This window comes from Ipomoea nil, unplaced genomic scaffold, assembly GCF_001879475.1.
Source record: "Ipomoea nil cultivar Tokyo-kokei standard unplaced genomic scaffold, Asagao_1.1 scaffold0688, whole genome shotgun sequence".
Classification (NCBI taxonomy): domain Eukaryota; kingdom Viridiplantae; phylum Streptophyta; class Magnoliopsida; order Solanales; family Convolvulaceae; genus Ipomoea; species Ipomoea nil.
Genome location: NW_017617116.1, coordinates 4020218 through 4038939, shown reverse-complemented (window position 1 = coordinate 4038939; position 18722 = coordinate 4020218). Strand labels below are relative to the sequence as shown.

At 40.7% G+C, this 18722-nt stretch overlaps 3 protein-coding genes across 4 annotated transcripts; 2 read left to right on the top strand and 1 right to left on the bottom strand.

The window, feature by feature from the left end:
- Positions 1–4801: 4801 nt before the first annotated feature.
- Positions 4802–5719, bottom strand: LOC109175430. Its single transcript, XM_019324691.1, has one exon. It carries the CDS (start codon positions 5717–5719, stop codon positions 4802–4804), a length of 918 nt encoding a protein of 305 aa, XP_019180236.1.
- Positions 5720–6765: 1046 nt separating this feature from the next.
- On the top strand, positions 6766–7764 carry LOC109175429 (uncharacterized protein At4g02000-like). Its single transcript, XM_019324690.1, has one exon. It carries the CDS (start codon positions 6766–6768, stop codon positions 7762–7764), a length of 999 nt encoding a protein of 332 aa, XP_019180235.1.
- A 6745-nt stretch (positions 7765–14509) lies between these two features.
- Positions 14510–18459, top strand: LOC109176260 (poly(A) polymerase I-like). 2 transcript variants are annotated; one of them, XM_019325718.1, is made up of 15 exons: positions 14510–14761; positions 14849–14951; positions 15042–15158; positions 15374–15471; positions 15651–15734; positions 15860–15993; positions 16074–16146; positions 16239–16284; positions 16366–16475; positions 16597–16704; positions 16804–16863; positions 17116–17177; positions 17296–17611; positions 17827–18079; positions 18160–18459. In XM_019325718.1, exons 1-14 carry the CDS (start codon positions 14681–14683, stop codon positions 18052–18054), a joined length of 1620 nt encoding a protein of 539 aa, XP_019181263.1. In that variant the 5' UTR covers positions 14510–14680; the 3' UTR covers positions 18055–18079; positions 18160–18459. The 2 variants fall into 2 exon arrangements, with proteins under 2 accessions (XP_019181263.1, XP_019181262.1); XM_019325717.1 differs by having other exon boundaries at positions 17827–18459.
- Positions 18460–18722: the final 263 nt, after the last annotated feature.

The following is an 18722-nucleotide window of genomic DNA, read 5'->3' as shown; positions in this document are numbered from 1 at the left end:
TATAAACTCATGAACGAAACACACCCTTAAAGAATAATTCACCTTATAATATTAAGAGTTAATACCCAAAATAGTCCCTCGACTATGTCGTAATTACCAATTTGGTCCTCGACTATCATTCTTACCCAATTAAGTCCTCAACTATACAATTTTTACCCAATTTAGTCCTTTGTCAATTTGACTGTTTGTTGACTGTCAAAAGTGGAAATAAAGTTATAATTTTACATGTTTTCTCTTTCCTCCGCATTTAGCAGCGCTAAACCATGTAGCAATAAGCTCCGGTTGGGTTCTAAACCTGTCAGTATCGAAGTAGTGGTTGTGCATCGGATAGCCCATGAATTTGATTTTCAATGATTTTTTGACGATCGAAATCTGATCGGAGTGTATTGCTGCATGGTTTGGCGCTGCTAAATGGAGAGGAAGGAGAAATCTTGTAAAATTATAATTTTATCCCGACTTTTCACAGTCAACAAACAATCAAATTAATACAGATGACTAAATTGGGTAAGAATTGTATAGTTGAGGACTAAATTAGGTAAAAATTGTATAGTTGAGGACTTAATTGAGTAAAAGTTACATAGTTGAGGGCTTAATTGGGTAAGAATGGTAGTTGATGACCAAATTGATAATTATGGCATAGTCGAGGGACCATTTTAGGTATTAACTCTAATATTAACTATGGTTCACGATATAAAATTTGGGGATCATATCATATGTGAAACATTTTAAAATTTGACAAAACTAAAGAAATGAGTTCAATTAAATTTTGGGCCTCTATTTGGACTTCTTGTTAGTATAATTAATTAAATTTTGGGGTAAAAATATAGATCACACCAACAAAAGAATCTCCTCTATATTGGATTGTCATCGATTTTGCTCTAACAGCAAGATTCCAACATGAAGTTCAACACTCAAATATGAATAGTTATGATGTGCATCTGTATGCACCATGGTGCATACAGATGCAAAAACGACATCGTTTTATTAAAAACGCGCGTCTCTCCTTTAAAAAAAAAAAAAAAAATTCAGGTTCGATTCATAGTAACAACATTATTTTGTTCATTCATTATGGAATTTTAGTTCATGAATTATGGAATTATAGTTCATCGATTATGGAACTATAGTTCATCGATTCTGGAATTATAGTTCATCGATTCTGAAATTTTAGTTCATAGATTCTGGAATTTTAGTTCATTCATTCTGAAAATTTTAGTTCATAGATTAGATTATGGAATTATAGTTCATCAATTATGGAATTATAGTTCATTGATTATGGAATTATAGTTTCGAACCTTTTTTTTTTTTTAAGGGGAGACGCGCGCTTTATAAAAACGACATCGTTTTTGCATCCGTATGCACCATGCTTGGTGCATACGGATGCACAGCATAATTTGCCCTCAAATATGTCCATTTATGCCCCGAAATGAGTGGTCGAATAGATGGAGTATGATTTTCATATTAAAATATCATGAGTTCAATTATTGTCAACATACTCTCGATTGGGCCCACTACACAAACTATTACACAGGGTTAATTTACCAAATCTAAACCATCAAGTTTTTTGTTTTTTTTGCATAGTGCATTAATATCTGGATTTTGCAAATATGGCTATTGGCTAATTTAACTAAATTTTAATCAAGACTCATTGGATGACAATTCTGCTAAAGGTGTTGCAATAAAATATTTTGCCTCTTAGTACTACTCCATGAGCCCAAAAATTTTGAAGATTTTAGGCCCATATAGGATGTTTGGGATGGTATATCCGTTTGTGATCCAATCCCACATTCCTGGCAAATTATCAATTACAATTATGTGGACCATATTTTGTCTACTGTAAAATAATGTACATTTAGTACAAAAATAATGTACAATTGTATTCAGGGGATATACATTATTTTTATTTTGAGTGTATATTATATTGTATATCGTACATTTAGTACAAAAATAATGTACATTTAGTATATTAAAAATGTACTTTTTGTTATGGTCCACATAACATTGTGTGGACCATGGTCCACACAATAATTTGCCACAAATTATTATGTGGGCCATAGTTCATAGTTTCATACGGTGCTGTATTGACCATAACAAAAAGTACATTCTTAATATACTAACATGTTGTTTGGTTAGATGCAATTTCCTTGGAAGGAATTGCAATTCAATGAATTTGAGAAAGGAAAACTAGATCAAATGACACTACTACCCTTAATTTTTATTACTATTATTATTGCACAAGGGTATTTTAGTCTTTATATCACTTCTTTCCTTCTCAATTCCAATAATTCTATTTCTCCCTACCAAACAACGTAATTTGAATTTCTACTTTATTCCCACCTTATTCTTTTATCACCGAATTACAATTCCTTTCTCTCATAATTCTTTCCTTCCAACCAAACGCCCTGTAAAAGTACATTATTAATGTACTGAATATTATACTATACAAAATAATGTACATTTTTAATATACTAAAAAAATATTATTTGTGTACTCAATGTATATTACGGAATATTTGATAATATGACTTACACAGCTCCACACAATAATGATTGCGCATTCCTGGGCATCTCAAGCTTTAAAGTTTAAAACATCATTTACAGTTGGTGTCAAAATAAACTGAACTTTGATACTCATGTCCCTCTTCCTATATCCACTTGGCATTCCAAACACATCAGCACCATACACTCACTGGACCCAAAACATCATTAACATGAAAGGAAAGAAATCCCACCACAAACACCACCTTAAAACCTTGGAAGCACAAAATTATAACTGTACACAATGCCATTGGTGTAACATTCAACATCCACATAGTACAAATGACAAACTACAATAGGAGAAACCCTTCAACATCAGTATTGAAATGTTGTCAAACATAGTACAGTACAAAAGAAACAGCTTCCACATAATTGTATTACTGAAATACAATACCCTCTTTTCTTCTACGGCAAGCAGATAGCCTAAACGAAATAGTAACAAAACCGGTGGGATAGATGTAGATGCACACTGATGAGGATGAACCTCGAACCCCAACTCAGAAATGGACAATTAGATTCTGAGAATTCATCTCACCTTACAATATGCAGGGCTTTTATCTTTGATATTTAACAAGCATAAAGTAGTTCATTACGTTAAACTTCCAGTTGAAAGAAACAGTCCACAGAATTGCAGAACCAGAGTGCTTCAGCAACAATATATATATATATATATATATATCCACCAAACTTTTGGCGGCATCTCTGTTTAGGGAAGAAGACAAGCTAACACCGCGATAGAAACTGCAACTAGAATCCCCATTTCAAATAGACAACAAATGGCCAACTCTTGAGTTAATTTCACAAATTATTCTATACTATAAACAACAACTATTTACCTAATTTGCCTGGCACCCCCACCCCAACTTCCTCATATTCATGGCTGAAGGGGGCAACCCAAACCAAGTTGGTCAGACTGTTTGCTTGGCAACCACAAGGTTCCAAATTCGACTCCCAATGGGAGCGGCCTAGTGGCCTTCTTGGTTTGCACTGGTCAACTATGGGCAACTTAGGCTGATTTATCTCCTATACCGGCTAGGGTCACAAAGCAAGGTCTACCCAGTGCATACCTTTGGGTAGTGAGTGGTAAAGGAGATTCAAATCTCCATCTTCACCCAAAAAAAAAAAAAAAAAAAAAAAAAAAAAAAACACACAGAAAATCATTATCCTCGTGCATGAAATTCAAATTCTACTAGGTTGATTTGGGTTGGGAGTGAGGGGGAAGAGAGAGAGAGACCGAGATCCTTCGCTACTAAAATCAACCATTTTTAGCCCAAGAAACTATTACTGCTCTGAGCTTGGAAAATATCACCAACCTCACAATATCCTGCTTCAAACATAAATGCATACCATGTTACAACTTAGGAATTAGAAAGATGAATTCTAATTGGTGCCTGATCAACCTATCCAAATTTTACTAAGCAAACCATGTTACACATTTCAACATTTGTCCCAGGAAACACTTTCTATACATGTGAGACCAGAATTTCAGCAATGTTCTGTCACTTTCGAAACAACACACTACAGTCTACAGAATGTTGCATCTCTACATAAAGCCAGTATCACACAGTCAAAATTAATTGCGTGACCAAAACGTTACCAAGGGATGGACCAAAGACACTTTAGATATGCCTCAAAACTACCCTCAGAAATATCCAAAAATAATGGCACTTTGTGCGTCAGTCCAGGGCATGAGATACCGTTAAAACCAGCAAGTAATAACATCATTAAATGGCGTTTCAAAATTTACAGAGCACAATAAACTTGTCTGCAAGAGCAAAGATATTGCCATAATTAACTTCAACACCTAATAGCACAGTAATCTCTATTCAGATATATTTGTCAACTTCAAGAACAGAACCAAAACGTGAATATATACAAACATATCTATTTCTCAAATAGCCGCAGGAAAAGGATAGTGCTCTAGCAAGTATGAATTTATTCGGTTTTAGAGTAATGACTATGATAAGTTCATGTCTAAACTTCATTTGAAAGATTGGCATCACGAGAATGGTACATTACTAAATCACCTTTCCTTTTTTCTTGTCACTTTCATGTGTATCAAGGATTACATATTCACAATAGCTAAACATATCCAAAACATGAGAAAACGAGGAAAGAAATCTAACTCCAAAACTAGGTAGCATTTATACCATTATTCAGGTTAATAATATAGGAAAAAAGAAGGCAGAAAACAGATGAACAAAAAAAAAAAAGAGAAAACCCATTAGAGTTAACTGCATATTTATATATATATCTAGTTCTGGGACTCACGAAAATCCTTTCCGGAGCTTCAGGATGGCAGTGTACATTTTCCGGCGGGAGCCGACGGCGTTAATCCCCATGTCCTTGAGATCTTCCAACGTTAACATCGGCAAAACCTCGTCATCTACCTCGTGTATCTCGAAAACGGGGGAGTACCGGCCGAGGCCGAGGCCGATTAACCAGTCCCTCACGCCGGAACTCCGGTCCTGGGAATTCATTTCGGTGTGAATTCCTCCGTTGTTGAGATTATCGTTATCTCGGCTTTCCGAAAGGTGTGCCCTATTGGCCCGGCGGTCCCAATACTGGAGGCCTAGGTTTTCCATGGAATTAACCGGGCTCTGCTCTTTCAATGGGCTCTCGGAGCCCTCGGGCTCGAAATCGCGGAACTCTTCGTTGTCTTTCTCCTCGCGGAAGAAGCTCTCGCCTTCAATTCCGCCGTTCACGGCGTCGAATTTGGAGGACGACGCGGTCCAATTGGTGCGCGCCCGCTTGGTGGGCCGCTGCTGCTTCATCTTGGGCTTCCGATTCCCCAAATCGAACCCGAAATTGTTCTCCTCGTTCACGTTGGCCTCGTCGTAATTATCCCCGGCCGAGGGGGCGCCGTTTACGAGGTTGGTTAAGGGTCGGATCTTGGAGGTCTTAGCTGCCAGAGACGGGTCCTTGTGGAAGCGCCACGTCTTCGGCCCCCGCCGCGGCTGCGCGTCGTAAGGGGACTCCCCGATCTCGCCCAATCTCACGCTGGGCCGCCGCTGCCGCTTCGGAGCCAGCCCTTGCCCCAAACTGTTGGCCGCCGCGCCGCTGTTCGTGGCGGCGGCGGCTGCTTCGGCTGGAGGGGGAGCCGGCGCTGTGGACGCGGCGGCGGCCACGGCGGAGGGCGGTGGAGCGGCGGCCACGGGGACGTCCGACGGCTGTAGCTCAGCCATGGAAGGAGTGAGGAAGTGGAGGAGAGAGTGAGATAGAGCGTGAGAGATAAGCGAGAGAGGGGAGAGAATCTAGTGGAAGCAGTTGTAGGGAGACAAACGTTGTTTTTGCGGCGGTGTTGAATGTTGATTAGATTAATTTTGAAATCCTATTTAATATATATAATCTATAAAAGTTAATAAATTTTTGAATACGAGTAAACTTTAAAAATTTTATAAAAGTTTGAATCGAATTACTAAAATACTTTTATAAAATCTTAATCGAATATTAATAGATTTTTAAAAAGTTTTTAAAAATGTAAATTTAATATTACTAAATTTTTAAAGTGATTACAAAAAATTTAAAAAATCTTCATTGAATACACTCTTAAAATTTAATTGTTATTTTTTTTTTGAGGTTAATATTGTCTTATGACGGAAGGAGAGCTAGCTGCCATTCTTAAAGCTATGCAACGGGCGTGGAAAAAGGGCGTAAGGAAAGTTACTTTTCTAGTGATTCCATGAATGCCATTCATTGGCTCAAAGAAGGTCTTGGACCACTGGGACTGTGTGGCGATCTCATTAGGTTGTGTAAAGGCTGGCTTTCGAAAGACGGGGAGATAAGATTTAAGCACTACACCCTGAGAGTTTAACCAAGTGGTGGATTGGCTTGCTAAAATTGCCCCGAGCCCTGCCCCGAGCAAATGATGCGATTGGATCGAGTTTCACACACCTCCGTCGGAGTTAGAGCCATTCTGAGAGAGGATTGTGCTAAGTCTTTTGCTTCCAAGAGCAACAAATGACCTTAGGGTCGACCCCTTCCCCCTATTCCCAAAAAAAAAATTTAAAAAAATTGTATAATGAATTTCTAGAAGGTTGCAATTTTTGGGCCAATTTCCTTCCGTCGTTTCATCTACCCTAATCCCCTTTTAACACTTCAATTAATTATCACCCACCCCACCATCCGTAATCCTATATACCGTTCTCCCAAACACAATCGGATATTCTATTCCCCCAGTCGCAATCCGCTGCTCCATCACCTTTTCCGTAACCTGACAGTCCAGCTCCTCATGGACATCCATCAAATTGAGCGCCAGTGTGCCGATCTTTCCCTGGCTGTGGAAGAGACCGGTGGTTTGGAGGCCCCTGATGTACAGGCCATTCCGGATGCCACTATCCACCATAATCTGGTGGGCAGATTTCTCTCCGACCGACAGGTTCGATTTGAACATATGCAGCAGGTCTTCGCCTCAATCTGGAGGCCGGTGATGGGGATGTACGCTTTGGCGTTGACTGATGATCTATACTTGTTTCAATTCCCTCACGCTAAGGATCTGCAAAGGGTCATTGATGATGGTCCTTGGTCCTTCGAAAACCAACTTTTGGTGTGTGACAGGGTACCAGACGGGATCAGACCAGAGGAGGTCCCGCTTGATTCAGTATCCTTTTGGGTTCAAATCCACGGCCTTCCGGCGATGTATGCCTCTGCTGATTTCATTGCGAAGATCGGTAATTATGTGGGGTCCTTTGTCATGGCAGATCCGTTCAACTTTGGCGGGACATGGAAGAGTTACTACCGCATCCGCGTGCGAATGAATGTTCTGGATCCTCTCAAGCGACGCATGAAGCTCATGCTACGTGACGGTACTAGCCAGTGGATATCTTTCAAATACGAACGGCTGAATACGTTCTGCTATTGTTGCGGGGTTCTGGGGCATACCGACAAATTCTGCAAAACAGTATATGAAGAGGGCATTCTGCCCGAGGCATTCCCATTCGGATCATGGTTGCGTGCGGGGCCTCGAAGGCAGGTAAAGCCAGTTGGGGCGAAATGGCTTCTTTCGCAGTCATCATCGTCTATAGCGCACTCGGCTGTTCCTCCGGCCGGACCTCCACCGCCTGCGTTGGTAGTTCTGGAGGAGTCTAACGGGCTACAAGGGGACTTGAAACGCCACAGAGAGGAAACGGGCATGGAATCTGTAGTTGTGACATCGGACGTAGTAATGGCAGAGAATATGCGTACCCAGAGTATGGCGAGCTTGGTAGACCAGGCTCGCCTGGCCAAATGAGTTGCCTAAGCTGGAACTGCCGGGGATTGGGTGGCACCCGGTCAGTTCGCGAACTCTTGGGCCTTGTGTCCAAGGAGCGACCCCAATTCGTTTTCTTGATGGAAACGAAAGCGGAAGAATCGAAGATGGAACAGGTACGTGTTCGGTTGGGTTTTGAAGGAATGTTCTGTGTGGAACGGGTAGGCCTCGGGGGAGGTCTTGCGTTTTATTGGCGTGATACACAGGCGGCTTCTCTGCTGAGTTACTCTCTAAATCACATTGATTTGGAGATTAACCTTCCGGGACGGCCTGCGTGGAGGTTGACTGGTTTTTATGGGGAGTCTGAAAGATCGAGGCGGCATATAAACTGGGATCGGTTACGACAGCTCAAAGACGAATCGGCTTTGCCTTGGATGGTAGTGGGGGACTTCAACGACATCACATGTCTTTCGGAAAAGCGCGGCAGCCATTCACATCCAACTTCTCTAATCGAGGGGTTTAATGATGCTTTGGGCGACTGTGAGCTCACGGACCTGGGTATGATTGGTAGTCGCTTTACCTGGGAGAAAAGTAGAGGAACGGACTCTTGGGTTGAAGAACGCCTGGATAGAGCAGTGGCAACAACTAGTTGGATGGACTTGCACGATGAGGCGGAGGTTCGAAGCATCTATATGCAGTCTTCGGATCACTGTGCTCTTATCGTCAACTTGGAAACTAGACAATTCCGTGCTGCCTTCCAATCCTTTAAATTCGAAGCAGCATGGCTATTGGAGGCAGGCTGCGCGAAGGTGGTTGATGAGGCCTGGAGACTTTCTGCTGGTCGCGATTTCCCGGAGCGCATTGCTCTATGCGGTGAGCGACTCAAACAATGGGGTGGTGATCATCATAGCAGGTTTGGGGGTCGTATTAAAGCACTACGCCGTATTCTATCCAGATTCAAGGAGGACCATACGCCTCATGGTGTACAACAATTCGGGACTGCCGAAGCTGAATTGGATGTGCTGTTACAAGCCGAAGAGGTTTTTTGGCGACAACGTTCAAAGCAACTGTGGCTTAAGCACGGGGATGCAAACACCAAATTCTTCCATAAATCTGCTACGGCTCGGCGCAAACGAAATATGCTCCTACGTGTTAAGGATCAAAACGGTGCCTGGAGGGAGGGCCCGGCAATGAACGAAGAAATTCTCAGGTACTATGAATCCATCTTTTGCTCCGGTTTTTGTGGCGATGATCTGTTTTCTCGGGTCTGTTCCCGAGTCACAGACGAGATGAACGCCTCTCTTGTAGCTCCTTTCACCGTCATTGAGGTGAAAGAAGCTCTGTTTGCTATGGCCCCGGAGAAAGCACCAGGACCAGACGGCATGTCCCCGGGCTTTTTCCAGCATTTTTGGCCGATGTTGGGACATGATTTGGCTGTCTTTATTTTTAAGTGTGTGGAAAACAAGAGTTTCCCAGAGGGATTGAACGATGCAAACATCGTTCTAATCCCAAAAAAACCGGTGCCTGAGAGAGTCGCTGATCTGCGCCCCATTGCACTTTGTAACGTGGCTTACAAAGTGCTGGCCAAAATGATTGCGAACAGGTTGAAGGTTTGTCTCGAGAAGGTTGTGTCCCAATCTCAGAGTGCCTTCGTACCTGACCGGTTACTGACAGATAACATTATTGTGGCCAGCGAAATTGGGCACTTTCTAAGACGTAAAACTAGGGGCCTGGTAGGTTGGGCGACGCTTAAGCTTGACATGGCCAAGGCGTATGATAGGATGGAATGGGCGTTCCTAAAGGGTATGTTGTGTGCGTTGGGCTTCGACAGGGGTTGGGTGGATTTGGTCATGACTTGCGTCACGACCGTTCGGTACTCTGTCTTAGTCAATGGGTCGCCAGTGGGGCAGGTGTGCCCTTCTCGGGGGATTCGACAGGGGGACCCGCTGTCCCCGTATCTTTTTATCATCTGTGCTGAAGGTTTTTCTGTCCTGTTACAACAAGCAGAAGCCAGAGGGGATATTCATGGAGTGAGGGTGGCCCGGGGGGCTCCGTCCATCTCTCACTTGTTTTTCGCTGACGATAGTTTACTCTTTTTCAGGGCTACCCAACAGGAAGCATTGCATATAAAGCAATGCTTGGACAATTACAGTATGGCGTCAGGGCAATTGATTAACTTTGATAAATCAAGTGCAGTCTACAGCCATAACACATCGGTCCAGGTGAGGGCTATGGTCTCGGGTATCATCGGGGTCCGTGAGTCGATGGACCTGGGACGGTACTTGGGTCTTCCATCAACGCTTGGGCGCAACAAAACCGCTGTTTTCCGTTATATTGAGGAGAACATTCGCGGTCGCATTGGGGCCTGGCAGCATCGATTCTTATCTCGTGCGGGTAAGGAAGTGTTGCTCAAAAGTATAGCCCAATCCCTCCCAATTTTCACCATGTCCGTCTTTCTGTTGCCATGTCGTGTCTGTGACACCCTTGAGAAGATGTTTAATCGCTTCTGGTGGGGTGGCGGCGGCTCCGGGAGCCGTGGAATCCATTGGTTTAGTTGGGACAAACTGTGCAGGCCTAAGTCAAAAGGTGGACTAGGCTTTAAACAACTGCACGAGTTTAACTTGGCTTTATTAGCCAAGCAAGGATGGAGATTATTGATCAATCCTAATTCACTTGTATGCCGTCTTCTTAAAGCCCGTTATTTTCCTCATACAGATTTTATGGGGGCTCAGATAGGTACCAATCCGAGCTTTGTCTGGCGAAGCATCCTAGCCGGAAAGCGGGTTCTCCAGCTGGGGGTTGCCCGTCGTATTGGTGATGGCTCAAGCACCTCGATTTGGGGTTGGAACTGGCTTTCGGACACCACGCATCAGCCTCTTCAAACCCCCTACATTCCACAGCTACGCGATGCCAGGGTCCGGGGCCTTCTCACGGATCGCGGGGTTTGGGACGAGGACGTGATCCGAGATATCTTCTTACCTGCCGATGTAGCCCGCATACTGGCCACACCGGTGAATGTTCAGCTGCTGGACTGTTGGAGGTGGATTGGGGATATACGGGGGTGTTATACGGTTAAACATGGCTACCGTTTGTTGACTGAACATGCGGAACAACCTGCGATGCCTGGAGGTTTTCTGGGTTGGAAATCTCTTTGGTCGCTAAGTGTACCACCTAAGGTAAAAAATTTGTTATGGAGATGTGCTCGGGATATACTGCCGGTCCGGGACAATCTTAGGAAGAAGCGAGTGTGGATTGGTGGTGGTTGTCCTCTTTGTGGGATGGTGACGGAAACTATAGAGCATCTTTTTTGCTCCTGTAGGTTTGCGTTAAGTGTTTGGGGTACAGGAGATGTACTGTTTGGGAGGCATCTACCGGAGTTCATGGACTCTATGTTCCGCATCCACACAGCAGATATGGGAGTAAGAATGGCAGCCATCTTCTGGGTGGTGTGGCAGTCTCGCAACGCCGCAGTGTGGGAAAATAAATCGCCGAATGTCATGGCAGCGCGCGAGCAGGTACGTTATCTACAGAGGCTGTGGAAGGAGACTTATACGGCTCCGGAGCGGTCAGCTGGAGGCTCGACAACCACTGTGAGATGGGCGCCCCCTCCGTTTGCGTCCGTCATGTGTAATATCGACGCAGCTTTGTTTGGGGATACAGCGGGGTATGGAGCCGTCGTCCGGGAGCACGGTGGGAGATTCCTTTCGGCAAAAAGCGGGCGCTTGGGAGGTGTTGGAGATCCTTTTGTGGCGGAGGCGCTGGCAGCTAAGGAGGCTCTTTCGTGGCTTAAAGGCCAAGGTTTTGATAATATTGTTCTTGAATCAGACTGTTTGAATTTTTGTAATGCTTTCAATTCTTGCAATGTTGATTTTTCTTATGTAGGAGCTATTGTTAAGCAATGTCGTGCTATTGCTAAGACCATGGGGAACGTCTGTGTTTCTCATGTTAGGAGATCAGCGAATCGTGTAGCTCATGTACTAGCTAGGGCAACCGGTTCTGTGGCTGGCTCAGGTGTGTGGGTTACTAACCCACCTGATTGTATCGTTGGTTTATTGAACGTTGAATGAAGTTCTGTTGTGTTTGTTTCAAAAAAAAAAAAAGAAAACCCAAACAGCCAAAATCGTGTCGTTTCACTCATAAAAAAACATATTCAACCAAGGAATGAGTGACCAAAAACCTTGTGGTCAAGCGGCATAACTGTTGCTCTCCTAAATGGAAGGTCACAAGTTTGAACCTAGTGAGGACAGTGACTCTATATATATAATTTTCAAATTTGATCATGTAATTATATAGGTCTTGTTAATTGCAGTCCACAACTTTTAAAAGTGTTAATTTAGTACGTTGACTATACAATATTTATCAATTTTGGTCACTCCTGCCAAATAGTCGGCCAAATTCTGTTGAAAAAACTTAATTCATCAATTAGTGTTTAATCTGAGGGGCAAATTTGTCTTTCGGATTGTGGCCCGAATTAAGCAAAGTCAGTTTTTAACCTGATTTTTCCGGCGAAATGTGGCCGGGGTGACCAAAATTGATAAAAATTACATAGTCAAGGTACTAAATTAACACTTTTGAAAGTCGTAGACTGCAATTAACAGAACCCCTATAGTCACATGACCAAAATTGAAATTTACTCTATAATTTAACAATATTCTTTAAAAATTATGGCTTGTAATTATTTTAAAACACATTTGAAGACATTTGAAGATGCCTTTATTGGACAACAATGTCTTTGATAGATTATCATTAAAATTAAATAAATTATATTTAGAAAATGGAGAATTATCCATGTAGAATAACCATAACGCCTCACAACGAACAACCACGGTCTATTAAAATTTAGATGGTCATGGTTGTCCAACTAAAAAACAGGTATTTTTATTTTTTCACGTGCATTTAAAAATAAAATTGGTCAAATTAAAAGAATAAAATGTATGAAACACATGGTGGACAAGAGATATTTCACGCGGATAATTTGCTTCGGGAACGAAAATTGTAATAATTTTGTTGTTGTTGTTGTTAAGTTATAGTGCATTTTTCAACTTTGAATGATAATAAATATTAAAATGATTATTATCGATACATAATTGAGAGATTAATGGGTTGTTTGGTAACCACTTGTATTCTCTGAAACATTGTTCTCGAGAATGACCTAGCAAGAGGAATAAAGATTATTGCGGGCCCCATGGTATTATGATATTATTGAGTTCTCAGGAATAGCCTAAAGTTTCTATTTCTTATTTTACCTCCAATTAAATTTATTTCATATTTCACCACCGCCATCGCCACCACCATCGCCACTGCCGTCGCCACCATTGCCACAACCACCGCCACCACCACCCCACCACCGACGCCGCCGCTGCCACCACCACCATCGCCGCCACTGTCATCACCACCACCATCGCACCATCGCATATTTTTATAAGGGTATTTATGTCTTTTAAAACATATTTCATTTATATTCCTTAAATGAATTAATTTCACTTTTGGTCCCACGGCTTTTGAGTTGTTATCATTTTTGGTGCACAACTTTAAATTTTTTTAATTTTGTTGCCTAATTTTGTTATTTTTATCAGTTTTGGTCCTTCCAGCCAAATTGACGATAAAATATTTTCGAATTTTATATTTTAGGGGCAAAATCGTCATCCCATGAAAAGATCTTCAATATTTAAACAAAAGAAAATTCATATTAAGAGGAAAAAAAAGAGTTTGCCAATGGTTGAAACTATAAATCCCATAGATCTGTCTGATTTCTGCTCGTCTTTCCCATTATTCTCATCATCAAACACCTATAGATATAATTTTACAGTGATTTTGTTTAGATATTGAAGATGTTTCCTTGAGATGACGATTTTACCCCTAACAATATAAAATACAGCAACATTTCGCTGTCAATTTGGCCAAAAGGACCAAAACTGATAAAAATAACAAAGTTAGGCACCAAAATTAAAAATTTTTAAAGTTGTGCACTAAGAGTGATAGAACATCAAAAGTCGTGGGACCAAAAGTGAAATTAATTCTTCCTTAAATCAACCAAACACTGTAATATAATTCATAAAGTGTATTCCTTCCGCGAACCAAACAATAGAATACAATTCATATTTTATTCATTGCCTATTCCATTCCTTATGGAATAGCATTCCTATTACCTCAAAATTCATTACGTGAACGAAACATGTTGTACAAGTATACGTTTAATTGTGTTTGATTTATGTTTTCAACTCATATACGTGGTAATTTATATTGTGCACCAGGGTGCACATTGCATCGTGCACCCTGGTGCAAAATGACGATGGTTTGTACTTTTTGTTTTGGAAAATTTCGCTTTTCATGTCTGTTGTTAACTTCTTATAAAAAGAAATTATGTTTTGAAAATATACATAATTGCATAACAGAATGTACATAATTGTATAACAGAATACACATACTCTTTTTAAAAAGATAATAATCATTATCTAACATAATACATAATACACATAAACTCTTAACATAATACACATAAATTTTTAACTCTTAAAAAAATTATTGTTTCGAATGTACATAATTGTATAAAAGATGTACATAATTCTATAACAGAATGTACATAATTGTATAACGTAATACAATACATTCTGTCGCGTAAACTCCCCACACAACTTAACAAAACGACGTCGTTTTGAGAGGCGCGAGGCACACATTGCTATGTGCGTCGTGGTGCACGGTATAACGATTGTTATAAGTGGGCCTCAGTGTATTAAAAAGAAGATGGGCCTTTAGCGGGTTACAGCCCATCTTCTCAGGCCCACTTACTGCAATCGTGCAGGCATCTCTACCAGTAAAACGTCATCTCTTTCTCCATTCCTTTTCCGGCGAGCTCTGAGTAAAAACCCTATGGTTCAATCCTTCTCTAACGGCTTAAACCCTTAACCTCAAATCAAATAAATAAAAAGAAAGAAGAACAAAAACAATCTCCCCTCTCATGGCAATTCCGGCAGTTCAAGGCCTATCCTGCAGAACCCAATTCATTTTTCGCCGTCCCATCCCTTACTGCTTCCGCAAGGTCTTTTTATTTGAGTTTCTCTTTAGCAAAAAATCCTAAATTTATGCTTCTTTTTGTTTATTTGTATGACCTACATTTGAATTTCAGGTTCGGAATCGCAGCTCAGCTGCGGCGGTTGAATCGATAGTTGAACCACTAAATGATTCCAAAGAAGAAAAGAAACGGCTGAAAACTCATTCTAATGCAAAAGGTGATTTGTTTGGAAGATCATGCCGGTGAATTTTCCTTGAATGTTGTTAATTGTTAGTGAACTAGGCATGAGCTGTGATTGATGTGGCAGGTAGTGGGTATAAGAATGCTTCTGAATGGAAGAAATTGAGTTCCGAAGAGCTCGGAATTCGGACCTCAATGATCTCTAAATCTACTAGATTGGTCCTGAATTGCCTGAAGCAAAAAGGTATTCCTGGAAAAAGAAATCTTTTTGGATAATTTTTTGGATTTAGGGCTAGCAATTGCAAAACTAGATTTCATAATTTAATCAGTGTTTCCTAAAGATGTTTAGTTTTGTGAATGCTTCTGGAGCTTGGTCCTGGGAGAGTGTCAGTTATTCATTCATCTACTTGGTATACAAATCATTTCAAACTATGTGTGAACAATTTTCTGGTGTTACAGGGTATGATGTCTACCTTGTGGGAGGTTGTGTTCGAGATCTTATTTTAAAGAAAATTCCTAAAGATTTTGACGTCATAACATCGGCTGAGCTTAAAGAGGTTTGTTGTTCCTCTTCATTTAGTGTGATACTATTCACCTGTAAGTGCTGGTAGCTTCACTGGATGCCCTACCCTGGAATATAGAGGGGTAGAGATTGAGACTTACGTTTCACCTGCTTGCTTTCTGGATCGATAGTTTTTGTAGTTTGTACCAATCCTAATACTTTCAATCTTTTTAGGTGCTTAAAACATTCCCACGGTGTGAAATAGTTGGAAGGCGGTTCCCCATATGCCATGTGCATGTAGATGATGTCATCGTAGAGGTAGTTTCTTTGACACATAAAGTTTTCAATATCCATAGCTTATTGTTTTGTAAAGTAAATGTTGTTATTCAGAAGATGATTAAATAGGTTTCTTCTTTGTGTCCTTTCTTTTTTGTTTGGAGCAGGTGTCAAGCTTTACTACCATGGGAAGGAAGTTCGGAATGAATTCATACCACGCTGTTCGAAGGCCTCCAAAATGCAATGACGCTGATTTTATGCGCTGGAAAAATTGCTTAGGCAGAGACTTTACCATAAATGGGTACATAGAGGCATAAGTTTAAATTCTTTACATCATCATTCTAGGCACTGTGAAACTTATTATGGAATACTTTTTTGCAGATTGATGTTTGATCCATTTGCAAGAATAATATATGATTACATGGGTGGAATGGAAGACATTAGAAGGGCTAAAGTCTGCATGTATCTTTTACAGTTTTTGTTCATGTCATAAGAAACTCTTTCTCAGTTATCATTGTGCTCAATCTATTAGATCCATTTGTGTAGGTACGAAGTGTGATTCCTGCAAGTACTTCATTCATGGAGGATTGTGGTGAGCATGAGTAATTGTTTTTCTTAGCTTATCTTACACCAATGCAATGCTGCAATTCAAATTCACATTCACATCTTACAGCACGCATCTTACGTGGGGTGAGGATAGCAAGCCGTTTGGGATTTCGTTTTTCTCGAGAAACAGCACATTTTGTAAGAGAATTTGCATCGTCTGTGTTAAGACTTGACAGGGTATTATGTTTTGTTCATTGTATATATTTACATTTATTGATTTATATATTTCTGTCTTTTCCTTTGTTATACTGATGAAATTGTTTTCAACTTTTTCATCCTTCGGTCAACTATTTTGCAGGGAAGGATACTGATGGAAATGAATTATATGCTGGCATATGGGTCTGCAGAAGCTTCACTAAGATTATTGTGGAAGTTTGGAATTCTAGAAATTCTTCTTCCGATACAAGTATGGAGGTCCCTTCCCTCCACCCCCACCCCCCGGACCCCGGATTGTTGCCTATAATCTGTATGTCATACATAGTTCTGATATGATTGCATCTTGCAGGCTTCTTACTTGGTTTCCCAAGGTTTCAAAAGGCGTGATACAAGATCTAACATGCTTCTGGTAACTGCAAATACATGTTGTTTTGACTATTCAATCTTATGTAGTTTTCATATGCATATATCTAATTAGTGTTCTTGATCAATAATGTGGCAAGCCTAGCTATGAGCATTAGCCTCTCAGAGGAAACTTTTTATTGATTTCTGAGATTTTTTAAAATAGAATATACTCCATATTAGACGCTATTAGCTAAGCTTCTTTGTTGTATTGGTTGTCATGATTTTTAATCTAATTTTCTTTGCTATGGGGCTTCAGTCATTGTTTTCCAGCCTGGATAACCTTCTGGCACCTGATCGGCCATGCCACACCAGTTTGTGGTAAGAAACAATTTATCTCTTCGCAAATAGTCGACTTTTCCATATTATGTTACTATGTTTAGCTGCAGATTCACAAGACTTTAAGCCTTTTAAGCTGAGCACGCGATGATATTTACAGGATTGCGATCTTAGCATTCCACAAAGCTTTGGCGGATAGGCCTCGGGATCCGTTGGTGGTTGCTGCATTTTGCATTGTTGTCCACACCAGTGGGTCATCTTCAGATGCACTAGGCATAGTGAGGAAGATCTCACATCCACATGATCCAAGGTTTTCTGAGCTGTCCATAGATCACGATCTGAAGTCAGATGAAGTACTTCTGGATGAGGTCATGAATCTCGCAGCTGATGTAAAATCTGCATTAAAGAAGATGACAGATGAATATTTTGTTTCCCAGGCACTAATTGAGTATCCCGAAGCACCACATTCTGATATGGTAAGCTAAGTTCTAACGCGTATTCAACTTATTCATTTGTTTTATATGTGTCGTGTATTTAAATCTTAAAGAAAATTAGTTCGTCTGGTGGGCTTTTGGTCAAGTGAGCATTTGGTTATCACAGCAAGCCCAACTTCAGGAGTTATCAAAATTCAGTCATTGACACGAATTTCAATCTTCTAATCATTGTGTGTTCATTGTTTTTAAACGTGCAGGTGTTCATTTCACAAGCGTTATCACAGAAGGTGTGTGCAATATTTGAGTGCGTGAGAAGAGGAAAGCAAATGGGATATGCCCAAAAACATGGCAGCAAGATTGACTATGAGGCCCTAACACTAGGCAGATTACATGAAGTTAGACGCGTTTTTGCTATGGTGGTTTTTGACACCGTATATCCTCTACAAACCAAACGTGACAATTCTGTAGACAAAGTTTCAAGATAGATCATCATCCACACATCATGTTCAAGTAATCGTGTCCTTTATTCCACGTCTGGTATTTTATGTTGACCTCTGAGCCCCTTTATCTCAATGGTGCTTATTTAGCAGAATTGGCCCTTCAAGCACAACATCAAAAATCGGAAGAGCAAACAACCTCTGTGCAATGACAGGCTGCATACAATCAAGCAGGGCTGAGGTTATGTATCCCACAACTGTGAATCTTGATGTACTAAGTATAGTGATTCTACTAAGGAAACATGTCTCGGGACCAAACTGTACAGGTGCGAGATGCATTTATTTCGATAATTTCTTCAATTAGTAAATGCACTTGAAAACCTCATTGAAAAAGAAACAAAGTAATGCAAAAAAGAACCATGTGGATAACATGGTTTGATCCTTCCTGGATGATGCTTCTGTTCAGCCACCTCATATTGTTCTGCACCTCAACTTGAGCTTTGATCAATGTCATTTGCTGTGGACAGGACAGATAATACATTTAAAGAATGACTGGAAAGCCATAAAAGACAACCATATATGCATTTTTACAAACAAAAATGAAATAATATTAGAGCAGATTAATATTATTAGCTGGAATGCTACAAAATTTTTTGAGGCTTTTATGGCTGTGGTTTCTCCTTTCAACTTTGTGATAATGTTTTATAATGCCACCA

Bases quoted from the DNA above. Each gene is read 5' to 3' on its own strand.
- LOC109176260 (XM_019325718.1), top strand. From the start codon at position 14,681: ATGGCAATTCCGGCAGTTCAAGGCCTATCCTGCAGAACCCAATTCATT. The intron at 14,952-15,041 runs GTGATTTGTTTG...TTGATGTGGCAG, and splicing joins AACTCATTCTAATGCAAAAG to GTAGTGGGTATAAGAATGCT. The intron at 16,864-17,115 runs GTAACTGCAAAT...ATGGGGCTTCAG, and splicing joins CAAGATCTAACATGCTTCTG to TCATTGTTTTCCAGCCTGGA.
- LOC109175429 (XM_019324690.1), top strand. From the start codon at position 6,766: ATGGACATCCATCAAATTGAGCGCCAGTGTGCCGATCTTTCCCTGGCT.
- LOC109175430 (XM_019324691.1), bottom strand. From the start codon at position 5,719: ATGGCTGAGCTACAGCCGTCGGACGTCCCCGTGGCCGCCGCTCCACCG.